Source organism: Cornus florida, unplaced genomic scaffold (assembly GCF_030987335.1).
Source record: "Cornus florida cultivar Cherokee Brave unplaced genomic scaffold, ASM3098733v1 CherokeeBrave_3.0.0_Hap2_Chr05, whole genome shotgun sequence".
Taxonomy (NCBI): Eukaryota; Viridiplantae; Streptophyta; class Magnoliopsida; order Cornales; family Cornaceae; genus Cornus; species Cornus florida.
In genome coordinates, this window is record NW_026775575.1 from 12,971,083 (window position 1) to 12,997,543 (window position 26,461).

The 26,461-nt window shown below is 36.0% G+C and overlaps 1 protein-coding gene across 1 annotated transcript in view; it reads left to right on the forward strand.

Moving 5' to 3' along the window:
* The first annotated feature begins 23,268 nt into the window (after nucleotides 1-23,268).
* Nucleotides 23,269-26,461, forward strand: part of LOC132306120 (delta-1-pyrroline-5-carboxylate dehydrogenase 12A1, mitochondrial) — a 45,065-nt gene continuing 41,872 nt past the window's right edge. The window contains exon 1 of the mRNA XM_059803362.1: nucleotides 23,269-23,887. Coding sequence (XP_059659345.1) covers nucleotides 23,802-23,887 — 86 coding nt within the window. The 5' untranslated portion in view covers nucleotides 23,269-23,801. The remainder of the gene's footprint in view (nucleotides 23,888-26,461) is intronic.

Consider the following 26,461-nt stretch of genomic DNA (forward strand, 5'->3'; position numbering starts at 1 on the left):
GAGAAGAAGTTCCGAAGTTTCATAAAAAGTTGGCAAAAATGTGCACAGGTGCGATCGATCGCACTATAGGTGCGATCGGTCAAAAAATTATGAACAATAAAGGCAAAAGAAATGGTTCCAGGCGCGATCGATCGTACTAAGGTGGATCGGTCATAAAGGGTAAAATTTTAGCCTAAAAATGAAGTGCCCAGGTACGATCGATCGCACCCATAGTGCGATCGATCGTACCTGGGCACTTCGTTTTTAGGCTAAAATTTTACCAGATCGGTCGTAAAGTTCACGAACGGTGAAAAACCAAAAATGTTATAGGAGCGATTGATCACACTATGGGTGCAATTGGTAGTAAGCTACACGAACAGGTAAAAACCACAAAAAGTTACAGGTGTGATTAGTTGCACCCATTTGCGACAGATCATGAGGAACACGATCGATTAGCAGAATCCTGCTATTTGCAAAAAGTTTAAAAATCAAGGTGAAAAAGGGACTTTTGGGAAAAAGTTTATGAAGCAACCCTAATCCAAATTTGATCTAAGATAACCTATGGTCCAAACCAAAAATAAAAAGCAAAGTAAAATGACAGAAATGCCCCCAAGTGCGTTCAATACCAAAGAGATGGAAACATGCTACAAAATGAAATACTTTGCATACATTGAAGTGCTTAGCCCTTGGCCTCATTACATACATGTTAAGTTACACCAAAAGAGAATGTTAGGGTACATATTTCACATTCAAAGGGAAGCAAAACATGTTTCTAATTACATTACACATTGTTAACCTCAAAAGATAATTACATCATGCTAACACTTGCATGCAATTATCATACAAAAAATTTCCAAAATGTAAATACAAGTCCGAGCTATGGATGATGAGCATCCAAGAAAAGTACTTCCTTGCCTGAAAAACAATAATCAACTAGGGTGAGTAATCAAATTACTCCAGTAGAAAATGCATATGCGTATACCCTAAAGTTTCAATGGTTTTTGCAAGTGTAATATAAACAAACACATGTGGATCATGCCTCTTAGCGTCTAGCTTCAAGGAACAACTAAGGGATCATCCTAAAGCTATATTTGAAATATTTTGAAAGCAATCCACAATAGGTAATGTACTTAACAATATTGGAACATCCAATGTAATACAACAAGTTACAATTTTAAAGTAATGTCAACTTGTAAAATGAAACGCAAAATCAAACATGTAATAGGGAAATCTTGGAAGCGGCATCCAGGAACATCATAACCAAGACAATTAGTTGTTTTGGGTTTTTAACCCACAAGGAATCACCTAAGTGCGCACTATATTGGCGAGAACTCGTACCTCCCGCACTAAAGTCGTACTCTAGCCATATCAAAGAAACATTACCCCAAGTATTTCCAAAATCAACAATAGTGTCACAACAACCACGTAGTTACACAATACATTTAACCACTTTACATGCACAACCAACATTTGAAGCCACACAATCCATGCTCTAAGTCTTTAAACTACTATGGCATTTGCAATGACAAGTTCACAAAGTGAGTAAAACTATGCTAATACAATGTTGTCAACATAGGAAATCTATTCATACTACTATAGTAAGCTTTAAATCCTAGATTAAACAACAACATATCATTAAATTCTCAATAAAATCATTGGCAAGAATCACATAAAATTTCTACAGTTACACTATAAAATTGCGACGGCCCAAGTTTTATAAACCCAGTGCGTCAGTGATGACCTAAAGTTGACCCAAAAATGAATCTAAAATGCGGAAGTAAAAGAAGTAAAATGGCCTCTAAAGATGTACGTCATCCATAAGGCACCAAAATGACTCCCCATGTAGCCACAGAACTAAAATGAGTCAAGTACTAAAGCAAGGATTTCAAACCCGATAAGAAATGAACTAAGGATAAAATAGTCATTTCAAATTGAAATGGGTGCCACCATGCACACCATTGGAAAGACAACGAAAAATAAACAAAGTTATACTCAAGAATCACCTAATTCAGAGTCTGGACGAAGAAGATATGAAGATAGAACAAAGTGGCATCCTCCGTTTAAGAGATACCACGACCCTATCTCACTAAAACTATCATAACTCTCACTACGGTTGGATTTTTTATATGTGGTTGGAATCATTAGAAAGCTAACTTCAAGTTATTGAAGTTAGACTCAAGAATGACCTGATTTGGATTAAAAATGAGTGAGATATGACCCTCTGAAGTTAGTGCAAGAAAGTTATCCAAGTAAAACTTAAAAGGGAAGGCTTCAGGGAGGATCAGCAGGCTGACGGCAAGGATCAGTCTGCCAAAACTGCATCATCAGCCGGCTGACTGTAAGGATCAGTCCGCCAAAATGCCCTATCCAAGTTAAAACTCACTAGAATTGGTCTCGAGAGGCTATCAGCCGGCTGACATCAATTGTCAGCCGACCGATGCACCTGATATCAGTAAAATTTGCTATTGTCAAGTGTGTGGAAGGTGCTCAGTCCAAGTCTAATGCTATTCATGCATCCCATATGCCCCGAAACAAGTTTAAAAACATTCCCTAGCCTCATACAAGCATGTATAACATGATAATCAAAAAGGAACTTCAAATCAAACTCTAATGCATAAAAATTCATAAATCATCCAAAAATAGTTCTAAAGTCGAAACTTAAAAGTTTTGTGAGATGTGAACATACACGCAAATGTAAAATGATATAGTAGACGCGTTACAATACAATGGCCTACGACCTCATTACAATCCATTTACAAATTTTGACATACCAAACCTCCAATTTTCACAAAATAGACTATTATGACAATACTTGAGTTTTAAAACATACTTGTGAACTTTAAAATTAATGGCCCTTGGCCTCATGTTATACATACAGAATAAGCATTAGAAAGTGTAGTTAGATACACATTACACATCAATGAAGGCACATTAGTTTCTAAAATACCATACACCCATGGTATACAAAATATATCATTAAAAGTATAACATGTTAAACATTTGTATGTCAATATACAAAAATATTCCAAATTGTTCATAGGCCCCTAAGGATGATGAGCATCTAAGAACATAGTCTCATTACTTGTAAAATAACCCAAACAACTAGGGTGAGTAATCAAGTTACTCGTAGGAAGAATCATATGCGTATACCCTAAAGTTTCAATATCATTACAAGATTCATATAGATGAATACAAGGGATCATTCCACTTAACGTCTATATTTAAGGTGTTTCAAAGGATCATCTTAAGCTAACTTAAATGATTCTATCACAACACAATATCTATATCAATGTACTTAACAACATCAATTTGCCAATAACTAAAATTACAAGTCACAACTAAGCATTGGTTGTCAACTTGGAATTGAATGCAAAATTAATTAGTAGAAAACTTGGACATCAAATCCCAGAGTAAACCAAGACCTAAACGGTTATTCCGAGCACTAACCCGCTGGGAATACCACCCTAGTGCGCACTATAAAATGGGGAGAACTCGTACCTCCCACACTAGAGCCAAACTCTAGCCATGTCTTTGTAACAATGTCCCAAGAGAATCCAAAATCATAATTAAGTTCAAAACTTATATACAATAATTAAGGCATGTAAACCACCTTCCATGCACTAGTAATTTGAAACCACACAAACCATGTCTTAGGGTTCCAAGTCTAAAATGGCATACCAATGACAAGTCTTTATCATGATATAATGTACAATATAATACCATCAACTTATCTATTTAATCATGCCTTAATAATTAGCTTTATATACTAGATTACGACATTGTAGTAATAGGCTTCTAAAATAATTACCAATAGTAATTAACAAGAATATAGAATTATCACCATAATAAATATAGCAATTTAAGTCAATAAGAATTGTATATAACATTAATAATTCTACACAAGTTAAATACATATCATACATGCTTAAATCAACAAATCTTAAGTCAAATGTGAGGATTTCCTATAATATGCAAGACTACAATACTAAAAGCATGTACACAATATATATTAAACCCCAAAGGGACATCAAACACTTAAAGTATAAACATACTACCACCCCTACCTCAATAGAGAATTGAATCTCTGTAATCCAAAGCAACCAAGCTTAAAATGGAAAACTAAACTAGGGTTTTGTAGAGGTGAGTGGATCAAACTTTTACTTCCCAATGTTTAAAGTCTAAGGTGAGTGGAAGGGGGTAATATGAAGTATAAAGCTCTAAGCCAAGCTTTTTTTCAATGGTGGCTAGGTTAGGCTTTTGAGAATAATGAGAGTGAGGAAGATGAAATGAAATGAGGTGAGTGGAGGATTTAGTATTCCTGCACTCACTACGTGTTCTTACATGGAACCTACACTTGTCACTAATTCATGGCTCTTTTCTAGGCTTAATCCTAAGCCTACACTTGTCAACCATCCAAGCCAACAAGTGCACCTATCCTAGGTTAACAAGTGGGTGAATCTCCACCCTCCACATGTCACAAGATTAAGCTTCCAAGTGACTCCACCCCAATGCCAACAAATGGCTCCATGAGAGTGTGACACTTGTCACACTTTCCAAAAATTGCAAAAAGGTCATTTTCCAAAATATCTTCCAAATTAAATTACAAAATGGTCCCTAAGATGAAAAATAATTACTTGACATAATTACACTAAAACCCCAAAAATCAAGAATGTTTCCAAAAAACTATGCATCCATGCCCTTTACGAAAAAGTAAGCAACTAGCATGCTTTCCTAAGAAAGTAAAAATACAAATATCCTGGAAATCATATATTATGGATGCATACAAAGCTGGAATCAAATCCGAGCACAAAAAGTGAGGTTATGCAAAGAAAAACGATAAATGGGAAAAAGACAAAATAAGGAAAAAGACGAAAAAAAAAAAGAAATTACCAAAAAAAGAAAAGAAGAAAAATGACTGGGTCATTACAAAAATATTACTAGAAATTAATTCTTCACCAAATGTAATAACATCCTTACAGGAAGTAAATCATATACAAGCTTTGAACAATATAAAACCCTAGGTTAATTACATACAACTTTCATCTATATGCAACCTTAGAATTTATATAACGTATACATTTTATATTAACTTCAAATAACACAATAAACATTAAGGATATAAACATAAAATACCCCTATCTCACTAGAGAATTGAATCTCTAGAAACCAAGGGAAAATGGAAGCGTAATGGAATCCAAGAGCAAGGTGTGATAAAGGAATGTGAGGGGAAGCTTTTGTCTTCCAAGGCAAGACCAAAAGCTTAGTGGAAGAGGGTTGGATTCAAGGCTCTAAGGTTAGGGTTTCAAGCTTCAATGGTGGCTTAGGTGAGAGGTGTGGAAGACAATAGATTTTTACTTGAAATTCCACTAACTTAATAAGTTTTAAAACATAAAAACTATGCTAGCACTACCTCTCTCTCTCACACACACACCACACCCCTCAAATTGTTATGATCTTAGGCCTCCTCACAAGATTGAATCACCACACTACACTTGTCACAATCCTATGCTTCCAAGTGTCTCCAACCAAAAGTCAACAAATGGTCCAAGGAAAAAGGGACACTTGTCATATTTTTTAGAAATTACAAAATGGTCCCTCTTCTAAATATCTCACAAAAATAATTACAAAAAGGTCCCTAGGTCAAAATATCTCAAAAAGTTAATTACACAAATAACCCCGAAAAATAAAAATGTTTCCGAAGAAACTATGCATTCATACCCCTAGGAAGTGAAATTAAACAAGTGTGCTTTTCTACACAATTAATTTAGGCATTAACTATAAATTAAATTAAAGTGAATGCATACGATGTTAGAAAACATTTCCGAACACAAACCTTAAGGCAACAAGAAAAGAAATGAACAAATAAATAAATAAAATTTTAAAAAATAAATAAAAAGACACTATCATTATAGCTTGGACATGATGTACTAACACTGGGACACCCCTCGGAACAGTCAGAATTGAAAACGGACATGTTTCGGGAAAAATCAAATTTTTAGGTTTTTGGAAAAAAAAAAAATTGCTCCCAGGTAGCGTTGCATCCGGACGTAAGGAAAGGTGTTCGGACGCCAATTTTTCAATTTTCTAGAATTTTATTTTTGGAATTTGGAGCCCAAATCAATCCCAAAAAATTTTAATTTTTTCACCATTGCCTATTTGATACCCGAGACACCTAGTATGATCAACAGAATAAGAATCGGAGCACTTTTGTGAAAGCGCAAAATTTGAGGTTCATACGTAGGCAATTTTTCATATTTTTGTTTTTTGATTTTTTTTTAGAAAAGAAGAGAAGATAGGAGGCTCGGTGCTCCCTAGGAATGCCTAAGTTTAACATCAATAGCTCGACGAGATGGGAATCTCATTGGTCCTTATAAATTGGATTCGTCAAGAGGACAGTCTCCACATTTCCAATGCACAACTCGTCTCCCTCATAGAGTCGTAAACTTGGATCAATACCCAGTGAAGGGATGAAATAAACAAGTTTGGTCCTAAAAGATTCAAGCATACCACATAACCTAAGATTATTCATTTTCAAATTCAAATTATCCAGTTGTTTTGTAGGTAATGACGAAGTTCCTTCCAAATTTTCCCTTTGAATATTCATGAAAAGGTTATTGCCTTTTTCACTTATATCCGGTGGTTCTACTTCCATGTTCAGCGATTCGAATGGAGGAATGAGAGGAGATTCATTTTCCCAAGAAAGGGATTCATTGGGTGGTTCCATCGAGAAAATTGAAAAGTTGGACTTACATCAAGTTCTGAATATTCTTTCCAACTAAGTTTATTGAAACCAAGCTTTTTAGATTTATCATGAATTTTCTGATTTTCAAGAATATTTTTACTTAGGATAAATGGGAGAGATTCTTCAACTAATTTATTCGCCCAATTAATTGAAGCATTAGCCGTGGCTAGGAAAGGTCGACCAAAGATCACGGGAATGTGTCTCTTAGGATTGTGGACTGGTTCAGTATCCAGAACCAAGAAGTCTACCAGGAAGTAGAACTTGTCCACCTTGATGATTATGTCTTCAATGATACCACAAGGTTGCTTGACGGATCTATCCGTAAGTTGCAAGATAACCGAGGTGGGTTTTAGTTTGCCCAAGCTAAGTTGCAAGTAAACTGAATAAGGAATTAGATTTACACTCGCTCTTAAGTCAATGAGGGCCTTTTCAATCTCGTTGTCTCCAATAACACACGAAATTGTCAAGGCACCCAGATCCTTGAATTTTGGAGGTGTATTTTGTTGAATAATAGCACTCACTTGTTTAGTCAAGCTCACCCTTTTAGGAATGTTACTTTTGAAAATGCGTTTCTATGTACACAAATCCTTAAGAAATTTGGCATAAGGTGGAATTTGCTTTATGGCATCAAGAAGAGGAATGTTGATCTTTACTTGCTTAAAGACATCCAACATATCCTGAATTTTATCGACCTTGTTCCCAAAATGAGTAGACTCTTTGAGACGTTGAGGATAAGGAGCCTAGGGCTCATAAGATGTCTCAACACTTGGGATTGGCGGATTTGGAATTTTTGGACTGATTTTCAGATTTTTGGGGGTACTTGAATCCTTAGGAGCAAAAATTTCAGTCTCTTCCCCAACCTTGTTATCGACAATTCTTCCACTCCGAAGTATGGTGATTGCATGGACTTGTTTATGATGTGGTCCACTCGAATGAGGGAGTTCATCAATCACAAATTTCCCTTTTGGGTTTACCACGGTTTAAGCTGGAAGTTTACTCATGTCCCTTTTATGAAGTTGATTCTCAAAAGTAGCCAATTGTCCCAGTTGGGTTTCAATTATAGCTATTAATTGGGAATGAGTATTGACCAATTGCACAATTGATTGTATGCCATTAAGGGTAGCCATGATTTACTTGTTGTTGTTTAATATCTCATCTAATTGGGACGGGTGGAGAGGAGCAGAATTTTGACTTGAAGAGCTTTAATTATATGGAGAAGGACGATAACATGTAGAAGCTTGGAATAGCCGGTTCATGGGTTGAGCATTAGATTGATTTTGTTGCCCATGACCTTAGAATACTAAATTTTATGGGGCTGGTTGCCTCTACAAAAAAATTTGGGTGATCTCTCCATCCTAGATTATATATATTGGAGTACGGATTATGTCTAGGACGAGAGAACATCGCATTGGCCTGCTCTTACGTTACTCCAGAAAATTGTTTCGGTGTGGGGCAATCTTCTTCATGATGGAAAGTGCTTGTGCAAGATACATAAATAGCACTTGATGAAGAGTTTTGAAAGGAAAAGAGATGTGGTTCCACTAGCTGAAAAAACTCTGTGTGCTATGGCATCCACTTGAGATGATTTTTCCCTTAAACTCCGTGGTTAACACGAATTTGAGGGTTTCCCAACACTAGAAGTAGGTGCTCTACGAGAATTATGCTGAATAGAATTATCGCCTATATTCTGAAGTAAAGTCCATGCTTCATCTGCATTTTTGGACATGAACATGCTCTCACAAGAAGAATCAATCAATTGTCTATGTGGTTCGATTAAACCATCATAAAAGGCTTGCACCAATTGCCATTTTGGAATTTGATGGTGTGGACACTTCCTAAGAAGATCTTGGAATATTTCCCACGTGTTCCCCATCTATTTGGGAGAAATTAAGAATGGAACGACGCATTTGATTGGTCTTACCTACAATATAGTACTTTTTGAGGAATTCTTGTTGCAATTGGCCCATGTAGTGATGGAATTTGCAACAAGGGAGTTCAACCAATATTTTGCCCTATTTTTTTGGAAAGAATGGGAAAATACACATGTGAAGAGCTTGTTGAAGAAAGTCCCTCATCTTGATGGTAAAGCAGATTTCTAAAACTCATCAAAATGCTTGTAATGGTCCTCATTATCAAACCCATGATAAGATGGAAGCATTTGGATTGTGTTGGATTTGATTTCATATTGATAGGCATCGAGATGGGGCATGACGATGCAAGATGGAGATGTATATGTTGATGGGATAAAATGGTCTCTAAAAGTTTGGTACTACATTTTCATTAGTAAATTCATCATTATTGACTCTAGGAATTTCAACCATAACATTGACTCTAGCATTTTCCACATTTTCAGCCATGTTTTCAATTTCAATTTCAAGTTCTCTTAAATTTCTGGGATCCCTAAGGTTCTTTTTCCATTGTCTAAGAGTCCTTTCTAATGAAACTATGTCAACTTGTTCTTCAATGATTGGCAATGTTAAAGACCTACGACCCAACATTAACTAGCACACATCCATACAATGCCAAAAATTCCAAGAATTTAACTGCAGCAAATATCAACTTTGAAACACTTACAAAGGGATGCAATTTCTCTAATTTTCCAAAAAAAAATTTAAAATTTTTTAGCACAAACAAACTGAATTTAATCTTTGAATTTTTTTATCACAAAGCCGATTGCAATCCCTGGCAACAACGCTAAACCACTATCTAAAGCACAAATTCACGAAGAAAGCAGTTAAGTAGGGTTATCGATCCACGAAGATTGCGAAGCTTATGGCAATCAGATTCAAAGACTAGTTTCTTATTTGTTAATGTCACAAAAGATGGTTTGAAGAGTAGTTTGTTTGTCGCTTGCATAAAAATTAAATGAAACTAAATTGAATTCAAAGATTAAAATATCAATTAAAGGGAGGCTAGGGAATTGAGTTCACCAAGACCTCGTAATCATGATTTAATGTAATTAACTTGGGAAAATAATTACATGTAATGTTAAAGTGTAGAAGTATAAAACAACCACAACAATTTTTCAAAAATTCATGCAATTCAAGACTAAACATAACCCATCTGTAGTTGGCATGGCTCATCCACCTAAACTAGGGTATGGTATGAGCCATCTTCCCTAGGCATGGCCTATTAAGGTCTTGACATTACAAGTTTTTGCACATGAAATCAATTCTCTAGCATAAATTATCTTTGGTTAGCATGGACCATCTACCTAACTACATTAATCTAGGGGTGTAGCATGGTCCATCTTCCTTTGGTATAATGTATCTAAATTCATACATAACATACCTATAATCCCATTTCATGAACTCAATCTTCATTGTAATTTATAAAGATATCAAGAATATAAATATATAATCATGGCTCTAAGACAAGAATTATATGGTGTATATACTTACATATATATATTCTGCCCAGATCATACCTTAATTTAATGTAAATACACAAATTGAAAATACATCTTCTTCTTATTCATGAAACTCATCACATACAATAATATTGCCCAAATTAAATTACAAAGACTACATGAATATTTTAATCAAGGCTACCACAATCCTCTAGGAAAGGATTTAGCTCATCTTGGTGGTGGTTGAAGCTCTAATGGTTAAAGAAGAAGCCTCCATCTTTAGCTCCATAGCAGCCACGCCTAAGAACACTCAAGAACCCTAGCTATTCCTCATTCTCTCTCTCTAGAACTTACAAAATTTGAATTCTAAAATGATATAAGATCTGAGATACAACATTATACATGTGTATATAACCCCTTCTGGCATAATCAGGTTCAAAACCCCTGAAAATCGTGCATTCATGTGGAGAGGAGAGAAAAAAGTAACTGAAATTTCAAATCAGCTCAAAGTTCGCACGTTGGTGTCCGAACGCAAGGAAGTGCGTCCGGACGCAAGGTGTCAGGATGCTTGTCATCGCACGTGCTTGGTGCTGGCTTGCTTAGCTCGTGGAACTGGACATCCGAACGTAATTTCTTCTGGCTGCTGGAATTTGAACTTTTAGTAAATGGAATTTGTTGGTTCCGATTTACACATGGCATCCAGACGCCAAAAATGGTAATGGAACTTGCGTCCGGATGCCAAGCCTGATGTTTCAAGCTTGACTTCTTTCTTTATTATTTAACTTCATGGGTCTGACTTTTTTCCCAGGCTGAGTATGCTTTTGGACTTAGGTCCATGGTGTGTACCGCCGTAGTGCACCCCAAATTGCAATGAAGTGTGGCCAAATTTGAATTTATAAAATGCCACTACTACCTCTAACTACTAATATAGCTAAGATGAGTAGGGATCGTCCCAATGGATTAGTTGTGTATTTGAAATGGAAACAAGGTTGGATTAGTAGGTCGAGTGATCAAAAGATAGTTTGTTTGGTTAATTAAATTACAATGCAATTAAAATTAAAGCAAGCAAAGGAAATAATTTAGAAAGTAGGGAAAAGATATAGAGGAGGGGACTTGGGGTTTTAGATCTCACCATTAAGCTTGACTTCACTAGACACTAGTAATTGTATATCAATGCGGAAATTGAATTGCAACTTGTATGTGTGTGACATTAACTGAAACTAAGCATGGATGGTAAATAAATATAGATTGTCTAGCCAATTTAAATGGAAAGCATAACCTATCAAATGAAACCAAAATCCATTCAATAAAACCATAATTTATGCACACACAACTATCTAAAGACATACACCCTTTGCATTCATAAGTATAGAACACCAAGGAACAAGAATAGATTATCCACCTATCTAGGAATTTAAAGCAACTACACTATATCTAGACGAAAGACATGAAAATTAAACTAATTAAGCTAAAGGTGTGGCACAATCCATCAAGAAACAAGTGTGAACCATCAAATAAATTACAAGAGTGTTCAATTTAGCACTATGTTTTGATCATCACTAGATTAATGTCATCAATACACTTAGACATGCATAAATTCCATTGAACCTAAAGAAAAGCACATGAATCATCCATTCTAGCATACATAGACATATGATTAGAAATAGATAATCAATTGAAAGCATTAACCCATACACATCAAGTAGAAACCACAAGATATATATATAAATCCAAGATCAAAACATTTGTTACAATTACATCCCCAAAAATATACAAAAGACTAGGTCTAGGAAGCAAACTTAGGTGCTAACTCTAGCCCCAAGTAGATGTTTAGCCACTCATTGAAGTAGTCCTCCAACCCTCAAGGGCTATCTACATGGTAGGAATAATCTTCTTCTTGATAGAAACCCTAGATGAATGGAAGAACTCCCAAATGGTGTATAGCTCTCTAATCTCTAGCCTTCTCTCCAAGATTTCTAAAATTATCTAAGATTGTATATCCTTCCTATGATTGTATATGTGTAAAATGGCTCAAAATCTTTATATAGGTAGGTCAAGTGTCACACCCAATGGTCAAGTCTCATACACTAGGGCCCTTCCAATGATTGCACCACGAGCCATCTTTTAATGAGCTGGACTCTGTTTTATTTCAGACTTGAGGAGGTTCAATTAATCGAATTCAGATGAGATCGATCGAACTGTGGCCAGATCCATCGAAATATGACCAGATCGATCAATCCTTGGCGGTGCCTTTTTGGAATATGACAAATCTCTGAGATATTTTTGGGATATTTTGGGAAAAAGACAAAAGTGGTAGGTGGGGATAAAATCAAAGAAGTTCAATCGATCTGAAGGAAAGTTGAATCGATCGAAGACGAAAATTCTTGAGGATAAGGACAAGGGTTTTGATCCATTTTGATAAGGCTGGATCGATCACTGTGAGATCAATCGAAGATTGGTCAGATCGATCGAAGCTTGCTGTTTTCACCACTTTGCTCCTTTCTTCCATTCAGCTTGAGATAGCTTCTATTATGCTCTAATTTAGCTGAATTGACTTATTTTGGGGATAAGCGCCTGAAAAGGGCAATAACATGAAATTAGTCTAAAATGGAAAAATAAGATAGATAAGGGTTCTAGAATACTCAAGCTTAAGGGGTTTAAATGCGCACTTTTCAGCGCTCATCAGTCCATTTTGCCTGGTTCCCTAGCTCGTTAAGTGCCTTATTCATTAAAAGCCCGTAAAAGTCTATGTTTACGTCATTTTGGAGATAAGTCCTAAAAATAACAAATAAACACAAAAGTATGTAAAACACACTTTATCAACATGTTAAATAGACTAAACCATGCAATTAAGGGTACTTGAATATGCAATATTCGTAGCTTATCAGTACTTGAGATTTACTAGGAGTGTCTTAAGCTCTAGAGTAGGTGGTGAGACTAAAAATGGTACCGAAGGAGTACTTGAGAGTGGAGAGAATGGTTCCCTTGGAGTTTTCCATAAAGGATAGTCTATCAAAGCAACGGTATCCATTATAGCATTCACTTCACAAATTGAGCTATCAATGTCAAAAGCATCCATGTTGAAGTGACCAAAACCTGCTTATAAGGGGTCATTTGAGAGAATAAATGGGAGAGATTCTTGCACAAGATCATCTAAAACATCAACTAGGAAACATTCGCCTTCATCTATGGGATGTTGGCTTACATTGAAGACATTAAGCTTGACTATTATGTTGCCAATTGAGATGTCTATAATGCCCGATCGATAATTTATTGTGCCATTGGCAGTGGCAAGGAATAGTCGACCTAGGATGATTGGGATATGGTTTGTAAGATTAGGCACCGGTTCGGTGTCAAGAACTATAAAGTCAACCGGGAAGTAAAATTTGTCCACTTTGATGAGGATATCCTCAACAATTCCATGAGGTTGTTTTGTAGACTTATAGACAAGTTAGAGAACTACCGATGTAGGCTTGAGATCGCCTAAACCCAATTAACAATAAACTGAGTAAGGAATAAGATTAACACTCGCTCCTAAGTCCAAAAGAGCTTTGTGAATTTTATGGTTCCCAATGACACAAGAAATGGTAGGAGCACCAGGATCCTTGAACTTTAGAAGAGTGTTATGCTTGATGATTGAGCTCACTTACTCGGTAAGGAATACCTTATTTGAGGCTTGACTTTTTGACTTCCTCTTCTGAGTTCACAAGTCCTTCAAGAATTTGGCATAGGGTGGAATTTGACGAATTGCGTCAAAAAGAGGAGGGTTAATTTTAACTTGCTTAAAAAATTTCATCATATCATTTATTTTTCCTTGTTGTCCCCTAAAAAGGAGAAGAATCCTTTAAAGCTTGAGGAAATGGAGCCCTAGGCTCATATGGTTTCTCCAATGAAGAAGAAGAAGATGATGATGGAATTTGCTTCTTGTCATGATCACTTTCTTTCGGTGGAGTAAGAATAGATTTTGGAATGGGTAGTGGACAACCATATGGTTGCACCAGGTCACTCTCTTCACTTGGTGTCAATTAGACTTTATTGTCAATAACTCTACCACTTCTCAAGGTAGTTATGGCTTGGACTTGCTTATAGGTGGAAAATCCTGATGTGGGATTGATTCCACCATGTAGTGTGCCTTTGGGTTTGGCTCGGGTTGACTAGACAATTTTCCCTTTTCCCTTGCACTTATGGAATTTGTAATTTGCCCGATTTGGGATTCAAGTTTTACAATTGATTGGGAATGGGAGTGAAACAATTGTGTATTTGCCTCGAGGTTACCCAAAATAGCCAATACCTTGTCCTCAAAGGCTGAGTTCCTTTGATATGCTTGAGAGGTATGAGAATATAATTGAAAATTTGGAGCTTGATGATTTGAATTGGAAGAGTGACCTACATTTTGATGATGAGTGTTCGGTGGAGGGTGATATGCATGAGCTTGAGAATTTTGAAGATGGGGTGGAACATACTTTCCTTGAGGAGGGTTTACACTCGCTCCTTGGTTTCTCCATGAGAAATTCGGATGGTCTCTCCATCTAGGATTATAAGTGTTAGAGAAAGGATTATGTCCTGGACGAGAGAAAGTGACATTAGCTTGCTCTTAAGGCTCATTCAGGATTGCATGTCTATGAGGACAAGTTGAAGTATTGTGACTTAGACTTGAACAAATCATGCATGTTTCATTTTGAACTTGGGGAGGAGAGGATGATTGATTTTCTGAAGTTTGACTCGAAAGGAATTAATCAAATCTTTGAGTGAGATTTTTTACCTCGACTACAATCTCAATAGACTTATCTACATGATATAGATTTTTAGTTTTCTTCCCCTCTATCATAGAAACACGATCTGACTAAGAAGATGAAGAACGATGCATGGAGTTTTCACTTAAATTGTCAAAGAGAGTCCATATATCATCTTCATGCTTAAGCAAGAATCTACCTCCATATGAACCATCCACAATTTGCATATAAGTATTAGATAAGCTCTAATAGAAACATTGGACAAGTTACCACTTTGGAAGGTCATGATGTGGACACTTCCATAGCAAATCATTCAACCTTTCCTAAGCTTCATGGAATGGCTCTCCATCACTTTGAGAGAATCCCATAATAGTCGTCCTCATTTGATTTGTCGTACTTACGGGGTAGTACTTCTTAAGGAATTCTTGTTGCATTTGTGCCCAAGTGATGGTATTAGCCCCTAAGTTGTTAAACCAATATTTTGCTTTATCCCGGAGAGAAAAAGGGAAAAGTTTCATTCTCAAGACTTCTTCTAGAAAATCGGCGATTTTAACGATGGAACATACCTCAAGAAATTCATCCAAATGTTTATATGAATCTTCAGGATTTAAACCACAAAATGTTGGACACATTTGGATGATACCAGGCTTGATTTCATAGTGCTTCGCCCTCACATTTGGTAAATGGTAACATGTCGGAGCATTGTAGGGATTTGGAGTGTAATGATCATGAAGAACCATTTGAGGATTAGGTAATGGATGAGCTACTTGAGGTGGGTGAACTACATGAGGTTGTTGAACTATGTGAGGTGGTTCGGGAAAAACCGGAGGAGGCTTGTTTTGTGCCATTGAAGTAATCGGTGATTTAAAATAAGAAGAGTTCTCCTTTCACATTCTCCTAGTTTCCTAAGGGAAGACTCAATTTCTTAGTCTAGAGGATTAAGAGGATTATGAAGAGATCTTCTTCCAAGCACACACACAACAAGCACACAGCAACACAATCACAACAACAACTTCACCACCAAAACATCCACATGCATTGATCCCATTCTCCTCAATTCAACAATGCAAAATTTAAAATGGCCTCGACAAGGACCTATACTTGAACAAGAATTTAAAGTTGATAGCCTCAACAAGGACTATCCCATAATCAAGCTAAAAGAAATGCACAATAAGAGTTCAACAGTTCAAGATACACTCACAAAAGGTCCAAAGCATAATGTCGTGATCCAAAAGCTTGCTTCTCTTTCAATCAAGTACCTGATTGCACATGGAAACAATAATAAGAAAATGGGAAGAAATGAATCCTACTAGCAATCAAATGAACACTAATATTAAATTCAATTCCAATAGAACCGTCAATCCCTAGCAACGGCGCTAAAAACTTGATGCGCACCCACTTTTGTGTGTGTGTGTATGTCAATCAAAATAGGTGTTTATATGGAAAATAGGACATCAACTTTTATATTTATAAACCACTAAACAACTATACATTAGTTTAGTGAGAAGGGATCATCTATAGGGATTATTGGCTTGAAATTTAATTAAACACCAATAAGCATGAGATTGAAAAGATAGAGATTGGTTTGATAATATAGATTATGCAAATAAAATAAAGCTAAAGTAAACTTGGATTAAAATAATAAGGAGAGAGACTTGGGGCATGGATTACACGACTGCACTCATGCAATTATACAAAATGCCTTCAATTAATGGGGAAAACACATTGTAATAGAAATGTGGCTACAAGCACACATCAATAATCAAGAAGATAATACAAATTGCAATGAATAAGCATGAACTATCAAAATAAAGCATGAATTGTCTACCTAGCTACAATTACTCTAAGGTGTAGCACAACTCGTCAAGACTAAGCATAATCCATCAAACTAAGAGCAATTGTATCCAAAAGAAATCATGCATGGCCATCACTAAGCACAATTACAAAAAGTATTCAATATAGAGATTAACCATCAATTAATCACACATAAGACAACATGTAACCAATATAGAGAATCAATTGAAAGAATTATCAACATAAACCTTGGTACAACCAAGTTTGAATTCACAAGACCAAGCACTAATTACAATTCATAATCCCCAAAATTGAAAGACGAAAGGTTTAATTACTAAGTTAGGGTTCATCTAAGCCTTAAGTGAAGAACGAGCCATTCATGGAGAAGGTAGATGTCATTATGGTAGTCTCACAATCCATCTCCAAGTTTGGGTTCTTCTTCTTCCTTAGGAGAAACCCTAGATAGAGAGAGAGTAGAGAGAGAAAATCCCCATTTCTCTATTCAATCCTCCCAAATGTCCCTAAATCCAATCTCCTTTACAAAATAGGCTAATCTTATATTTATAGGTGGTTCTTGTGACCTCAAAGTAGTCAGACCACGTACACAAGGACACTTGGTTGATTGCACCCTAAGCCCCCTTGATTCGAGGCTTAAATTCTGATTTTCAATCAAGGTTGTTGAAGATATTTATTTGGATAAAGACAAAGTGCTCGATCTATCTGGGATTCTGGCTTGATCGATCAGAGCTCGATCAATCAGGGATCTTGCTCGATCGATCAGAGATATCAAAATTTCAGTTCAGCCTCTTTTTTGCTTCAATTTCTCGCCAAGACTTTGGTTGACTTTCCCAAAGCTTTAAGAAACCAGATTTAGCTCATTTCAACCTTATAAACCTGAAAATGGAAATAAAACAAAATAAGACTAAAACGGGAAAATAAAGATAGAATAAGGTTCTATTATACCCAAGATTAGAGCTGAAATGTGCATATTTCAACACTTATCAGTGAGTGATGTTGTTGATCAATGGTCTCGGGAGATGGAAACGTTATTCCTTTTTGGGATTTGGGAGGTTGGGAGTGTAATGACCCGGTCATTTTCGTTCCTTTCCTTTTTCTCAGATTTTCACGGATATTTTTTTTTTTTCGTTGAACTTTTCCTTTCTAAGTTCGGTTTCTCGTTACTTAGTGTCATCTTGAGTGCTCCGGAATGATTTCCGAGACTCTTTTTCTTGGATTGACAACTTTATTTGAGGACTGTGTCATTTCCACATTTTCATTTTTCAGACACTATTCACTTTTCGTCCTTTTCCCTATTTTATCTTTTCGCTGTTTGTCACTTTGTTGGCATAACCTCACTTTTTGTGTTCGGAGTTGGTTTTTGACTTCGCATATCTTCATTTTAAGTGGTTTTCACGAAATACGTATCTTTACTTTTGTAGTAAAGTACTTTGGTCGCTCTCGGTGTCCATAGGGGCATGGATGCATAGTTCTTCAGAAATATTTCCTTTTCTTGGGGTGTTTTTCATAAATAAATTTTGAAGATATTTTATTTCATAGGTTTTTAAGAAAATATTTTGGGAGGATATTTTCATTCTGGGCCAGTTGTGCAGTTTTCACTTTTTAGAGGGGCTATTGTGCAATTAATAAAAGTTATTGCAAAATGCCTTGTTTTGAGATTGGATCCTCGTACAGGATTCACTTTTTGTTGAGTCATGTACTCTTAGAATTTCCTTTTGATTGTTTTTCTCCAGTTTCAGGGTTTTTGGCCCCAGTTGCCGCCGAACTTGTTCGGGGCATATTTCTCTACTCGGGACTCAGTTTTCAACGCCGTTTCTTCCATTGTTCATACTTTCTTATTTTGGTTCATTTTCATTCACGGAGTTTTGCCGTTTGAACGCGTCTGCTCAAATTCCACTTTTCCGGACCCGGCGGGACCCTTTAGGGAAAGTTTTAGGGTTTTCTATAAATAGGAGGTCTTAAGAGAAAAAGTCAGATTTTTCTCTCTCTCTTTCCTCTCTCTTGGTCGGCAACCATGGCAGCCAAGGGGCTGCCACCCTTCTCTCTTCTTTTCTAGCCACTTCCCTTTAGTAAAAAGTCGTAGTGCCTTCACGTTTTATGTTTGCCTTGATTACGCACATCTTTCCCCCTTATTAGAATCCATTTTTGGCCATTTCTTGAGTTCGGGTTTGAGGTCAAGTTGTGATTTTGATAGGGCTTTCTTGGGATTCTTGTTCACCGTGTTGTCCCTGACAAAACCTAGAAGTTTCATCAGATTCGGAGCGGTTTCATTTTGGTGGGGATTTGAGATTTCATCTCAAATGGAGGTAAGGGGTGTTATAGTTTCAATTTCTTATTGTCTTTCATGCTATTGATACTTATACAACTTGTATGCATGCTTTTGTTCATAATCTAGAAATTTAATTTAATTATTTCTTTGTATAAGATTTAATTTATATGATTGTCTATAGCTTGGAATCAAATTGTGGCATGCTATTAAATTAGGCCATGATATGTTTATTATCATATTTTAAATTGAGGACATTTGAATAAGTATTGAGACTTTTATTTAATATTTTTCTTTGGTGAAAGTTTAATTCACATGGTCGTAACTTGCATGAAATTGACTTGTAATGTGATATTAAATTAGGCCTTAGTATGTTCTTTAACATATATAAATTTGGGAATATTTGGAATTGATTTAAAATCTAAAGGAAATTAATTAATTAGTTTAATTAATTTCATTTTAAGTGTTGTAGTCACTTAATTGGATTTTTAACTTGATATTGTTGATTACCATGCTATGTCCCTTAACATATATTAAATTGAGACTATTTAGAAATTATTTGAAATTTAGAGAATTTAATTATTTTTATTTAATTAAATTCTATCTAATTGTTCCATGGACTTAATCATGTTTTAAATGTTGTTTCTATGTTACGATCATAGATTTGGACTTGTTGCGTATTCACTTGATTATGTTTTAAGCATTGAAGAACATTGTTGTTAAATTTGTATTCATGCGAACATGCTTCTAATATGAATATATTCTTGACTTGTGATTTCATAGCATTATGAATATAGAATGCTTATTGTGTACTATTGGAAGTTAAATTGCTAACTTGTTACTATGTAGTAGTAATATAAGATTCTTGTGGATTATTGCTATTATTAGCCTTGTAAACTTGTTGCTACTATATCGTAGAATTAATGTTTAAAGTTGGTCATGAAATAAATGATTTAAGTTGTTAAGTAGATGATATTGTTTTGTACATTGTATCATAGTAAAGACTTGACATTATATATGCCATTTTAGAATTGAAACTCAAAGGCGTGGATTGTGTGGCTTCAACTTACTTGTGCATGGAAGGTGGTTTCGTGCATTAATTAAGTATGTATAAGTTTTGAACTTATTTGTTAATTTTGGAGTCACTTGGGACATTGTTACTGTGATATGGCTAGAGTTTGGCTCTAGTGCGGGAGGTATGAGTTCTCTCCATTTGAGATAGTGTGCACTACGGTAGTCTTCCCAGCGGGTTAATACCCGGAATAACCATTTTGATCTTGGTTTAGTCCGAAACGTGATGTCCAAGTCTTCCAATATTTGATTTTGCATTCAATTTCAAGTTGACAACCAATGTTTAATTGTGACTTGTGGTTTTGGTTATTAACGAATTAATGTTGTTAAGTACATTTATGCATTATGATTTTAAATAAATCATAGCATGCTTTTAATGTTGTTAAGTACATTCATGTTTTCTGATTTTTGATGAATCATTGTAAATTTTGATGTTATTAAGTACATTATGTTGTATTGTTCAAATGTAGCTTAGGAATGATCCTATAAATTCAATTGGAACATAGACTTTAGGTGGCATAACCCACTTTAGTTGTTTTCGCATTATAGATTTCAAGTTGATAACTTTGAGAATCTATATTTTGTTGCTTTGTATAGCATGCTCCTATGTTTTGAAATTGCATAAAGGATGTGTCTTATGATAGAAATAATTTAAGGTAGCTTATGATGCTCCCTGAGTCTCACATTTGACATAGACGTTAGGTGGCATAACCCTTTTGAATTGTTTCATGTTAATGTAAAAATCTATAAGAAATTGAGTCGATGCATACTCATTCCCTATGAGTAAACTTGTTTACTCACCACGAAGTTACTGAGGGTATTGTTCAGGTACAGGATTCGAGATTCGGAGATTTGCACTTGCCTTGGGTAGTTTGGAGATTTGAAGTTTCTTTTTAAAGTATTCTTGTTCACATGCAAGTATTAGCATGTTTAAGTTTTACATTTGATGTTGAAATACTTAGTTAGGTTCAATTATGTCATTTTTGCCTTATGATATGTAAAGTGTACTTGGATACACTATTTGGGACCTGGTTGATATGTATGATTTGTGGCCAAGGGCCACCAACCTTAAAGTTCAAGTGTATGCATTTATATTCCAAGTTTTGTCTTTGAAGTGTAATTTTTCTAACTTGGAGGTTTGGCATGTGATTTGGAGTAAATGATCTATAATGAGGCCATGGGCCATTGTAACACACTTCAATATGTAAAGTACATTTGTTGGCATGCTTACATAGCTTAAAACCATTATTTTTGAACCAATACATGATGGGGATTGAGGCTTGGGTTAAGCCTCAACACTTTTGGAGTATAATAGGTCCATTAGCAGCTTTTCTAGTCATTTCAGTCATCCGAAATGCTAGTTCGGTCGACCGATGGCTTTAAGAAACTTCAATGAACAGTAAAACACTCATTCCAGTAGCCATTTTCGCCGTTTATGCCCAGTTCGGTCGACCGATGGTTTATTTCGGTCTACCGAAACAACCTCCCTTCAACAATATATTTTCAGGCTGGTTTTTGCCCAGTTCGTTCGTCCGAAACTCTAGTTTGGTTGACCGAAATAGCCCTTATTCAGCTGCTTCTTCAGTTTTGTTTTAGCACTGTTGTTCCGATTTCAAACGATCATATCTCCTTCATTTCTAATCCAAATGGGGTGATTCTTGAGCCTAAATTCATGGATTTTGAGTCATCTTTCCAATGGTACTAATTTCATTCTCATATTCAAATCACAGTGGGAGTTATTCAAGTTTTAGTGAAGTAGTGTCAGTTTTCGCTTAAACCGAGAAAGGACATTTTCGTGGGATTCTTAGCCAATGTTCTTGGAACCTCTTGGAATGTTGTGAAATGACTAGATTAGATTGTATTCACCTTGTTTGACTTGTTTAGAGTCAAGTTTCTCTTTTTATTTGTGAATTGACCATTTTGCCCCTTGGTTAATAAATTTTGCCCGTTTTAACCTTTGTTTCCGCTTTTGCTTTCTTTGAGTTCCGTGACTTCATGGAAGGTCACATTGGTGTCTTGGGAATGATCTTTATCTCTATAGACTTTGGTTTTACCTTTTTCTTCCGCATTTTGGATTCGTTATCGGATCAACTTTCGATTCATCACTGAAGCACCAAGTTGAAAAACTTGGGCTGTCACAGGGAGGTTGAAAGGGGAGAGCAAAAATGGAGTGTCTAAAACTATTATAAAAAAAAAATCATAAAAAATGGCCAATCAATAATTTAGCATAAAATTCAAGGGTATGAGAGTTATTAGTTCGTAGGGCTCTACCGCTCTCTAGAACGACTGAAAAAGTGAATGAATGTAACTTAGGGTTTATAGAGCTAACTATATATACTAATAAAATAAGGATGATTTAGTAATTTACCTACCTACACGGCGGGGCGGGGTGACCTCCCCTCGCCCTAAACCTGAACGAGTTTTCATTAATAAAAATTATCCCCACCCAAATAAGCTAAACGCCCCCCAAAACTACTATAAACAGGATGGGTTGGAAGGTAGGCAATATTACAATGTTTTTTCTAGATTTTTGGACCTTCTAAGCACCGTGGTGATGTCCGTGGGTGAGTTTGACCATCTGTGTGAAAAGTTAAACTTAGGGTTGACCGCTCGAGCCTTGCCGAGGGTTTTGGTCAAAGTAGGTGATGGTGGAGGGTAGAGACTTCGAGGTGAAGTATACCCTATGGTTTTTGGTTGCTTTGGACTCAGTGGTGAAATTCGTTTATCGTTTTGACAATTGGATGATGGGGTTGTAGTTCAAAATGCTAGTTTTGCCCTTTTAGGGGGAATGGTGATCGGGCGTCGGGAAGTGTGTGATGTGGTTGATTAATGGTGTCGGGAGATGGAAACTCCATTCCTTTTTAGGATTCAGGAGGTTGGTAGGTTGAAAGGGGAGAGCAAAAATGGAGTGTCTACAACTATAAGAAAAATTCATAAAAAATGGGCAATCAATAATTTAACATAAAATTCAGGGGTATGAGCATTATTAGTTCGTAGGGCTCTACCGCTCTCTAGAACGATTGAGAAAGTGAGTGAATGTAACATATTATTTCTAGAGTTAATTATATATACTAACAAAATAAGAATAATTTAATAATTTACCAACCTAAGTAGGACGGGATGACCTTCCCCTATCCCTATCCCTATTCCAAACTCGTGTGAATTTTTATTAATAAAAATTATTTTAATTCAGATAAATTAAAGTGTACCCAAAACTATTGTAGACTGGATAAGGCGGGGCGAACACCCGCATGACAAATTGCCATTCCTATGCTCAATACTCAACAGTTTCAGCACAAGTAAATATCTCACCTGACATTCGGCACCCTCGAACAAGCAAGTTACCAAATAAATACTCTGTTGGGAAGCCTAGTTGGTTGGAAAGTCTTATTGAAAGGGGCTACCCATTTTATTCTGACGTCCATCACATGCGTGTTACCACTTCAAGATATCCGTTTGGAGTATCCTTATCATCCCACTTAAAATCATGCTCCATCATCATATTCAAAACTACCAAAATCATTTTATTGTTTTATTTTTACCTATTCCGTCGCCTCATAATTTGGTTTCCAACTTTGGATGATAAAAAATTAATCCATTAGAACCAGGGAAAAAAGATAAGAGAATCACCTGACATCATTGTTGCTGGATAAAATATTTTTTCATTTATAGAATCAGTACATTATTGGAAAGTGACAAGGGTAGCAATTCGATCGAGAACGGATATGACAGTGACGCATGCCATTCTGTGTGCTGCTGTTGGTGTAAAGGTTCTTCGTATTTGAGGAGGGATTGGGAAAGGGGTTTTGATTAAATACATATCAATCAATTCGATTCTCTCTGTTCATCATGTATAGATTACGAGCTTGCAGAGAAATGAGAGTCATAGCTCGCCAAACGGCTTTAAATTGGCTCAGCTCATTCAATCCGTCAAGGTGATTTTTTATTTCTCTGCCAAATTCATGGGTTTCATTTTGTGATTCTTCCGGTTTTTTCTTCTTCTGTTTTTTTTTTTTTTTTTTTTTAAATTTATCAGTTATTTATTTTCTTTCTTTTCTATTCTTGGGTCCCTTTGAAAATTTATTATCGGTCTGTTTATGTATCAGATTATAATTTCTACTATATCAGTGGAAAGAATGCCATATTAATTCAAACTTTTGGGAACCATCAGACGGTTTGTATTGTGAAATAAGATCTGGTTGCAGAACTTTAGTACTTTGCAAAGGGCTTTGTTAATTTCCATGATTATGTTCTTCAGGGCTTCAATTTTGTTAATAATAGATTGGGTTCAAGTTCCCTTCCCTTGTTCATTAGAGTTCTGTTGTTTTGTTATTTCTGAGGTCAAAATTACTGATATCATGTGTGGCGGTGTTGCCCGACTGATAGAAGGGCCAAGCCTAAAGTGCCCCCACCCTATTGATCCTAGGTTCTATTCCCTACCTACTAACCATTGTCAGGCTAAAAAATAAAAATTACTGATACACCAGAATACCTTGTCTATGGAGTATGGACACACCTGCAGACATGACACAATACACACATGGTGATAAGACAATTTCACAGGATACAAATATGACAATGAAAAGCCAATATATTTGTATGTATATATGTTGTTTTAATGTAGAGATCATCATCATCATCATCTATGTTATATGGACTCGGGTACGTGTGTCGGACGCGGGTATGTATCCATGTGTTGGACGCAGGCATGCATCATGTGTCAAATATGCAAACAGAAGTACACACGAACACGGCTAAATATGCATTTTATTAATTATTTTATTTTCTTGAGTAAAGTAATGTTTTTTTTTATTTTTTATTTTTTTATATCTAATATAATGTTCAATATAGACATTTAACACATTTAATAAAATATAATTGAATGATTGGATATGCTTTTTAAGTACATGTCCAACTAAAAGTGTCGGACACATTCCATACCTATATCTGAGCAATATGTGTAAGACACGGGTATTCCATACTTTTGAACAGTCCATGTAAGATAGATCATCATCATCCTTGCCTTTACCCTATTTGGATGGGGTCGGCCACATGTATTCTTTTTTTCTTTTCTTTTTTTTTTTTTTCCATTCTTTCCTATTATATAACATTTCTTCTCTTAAATTTAATTTTTTTAAATCATTTTATTATAATTTCATCCCAAGTTGGTTTTTGGTTAGCCTCTTTCTCACTTACCTCCTCGGCAAGCAAGCCTTCCTCTTCTAACCGGTGCATCATTGGGTCTACGTTGCATATGCCCATACCATTTAAATCTACTTTCTTTAATTTATCTTTTATATGCACTATACCTAGCGTTTCCCTCACACGTTACGTAGCATCCTCATTGCCACTACATGAATGCACTGTTCTTGTGTCTTTTTCAATGCCAACACTTTGGCTGGCCTAATAACTGTTTTATAAATTTTCCTTTTAGTTTATTTGGTATTCTTTTGTCACAAAGGACACAACTAGCTTGTCTCCATTTTGTCCATCCCGCTCCAATCCTACTTACTACATCGCTATCTACCTCTCCATCTTTTTGTACTACTGATCCTAGGTAACAAAAATAGATATGTTGAGTACTCATTGGTCTTGAATTGTAATATTTGTATTATCATTGTTTGCTACTTTATCAAATTTACATTTCATATATTATGTCGTTTTTTTTTTTTTTTTTTATAAGTAAATTGTATTAAAAGCGTTCAAAAGGGGAGCGCGTCCCAAACTATACAAAGACAAAACGGAGCCTATAACTCAAAGAGCTCATAAAATCAACAATATCCTCAAGAGAGGAGTAGTCTCTCCCCTGACCCCAACAAAACAAATTACAAATGATAGAAAATTTTAACACCCCAATGGAGGATTCCTTTCCGTCAAAAGATCTTCCATTACGCTCTCTCCAAAGGCTCCACCAAATACAAAAAGGGGTCACCCTCCAAAAAACTCTGGCCTGAGCCCCCACCCATTGGCCCCTCCACATATCTAATAACTCCTGAGATGACCGAGGCATGACCCAATGAATACCAAACAGGCCAAACATCAAACTCCAACAATCATGAGCCACAGGACAGTGCAACAAAAGATGATCCACCGACTCCCCATTAATCTTACAAAGACAACACCTATTAACAATGATATGCCTTCGCTTCCTCAAATTGTCCAAAGTCAAAATCTTACTCCAAGCTGCAGTCCACACAAAAAAGGCCACCCTAAGAGGCGCCTTAGACCTCCACACCGTCTTCCATGGGAATGAGGTACCATGAAAACCAGAAAGGCACACAAAAAAGGACCGGACCTGGAACATCCCCCGAGAAGAAGGCACCCAAATCAAAGAATTTGCCCCAGACCCCTCCACCTCCTGTCCGTAAAGGAGAGCCAAAAACCCAGTGACATCATCCAGCTCCCAATCCTGAAAAGCTCGCCGGAAACGCACATCCCAAAACAACCTTCCACTATCAAGGCGATAGTAATCAGCAACCATAGCATGTTTGTCAACAACAATCCTGAAA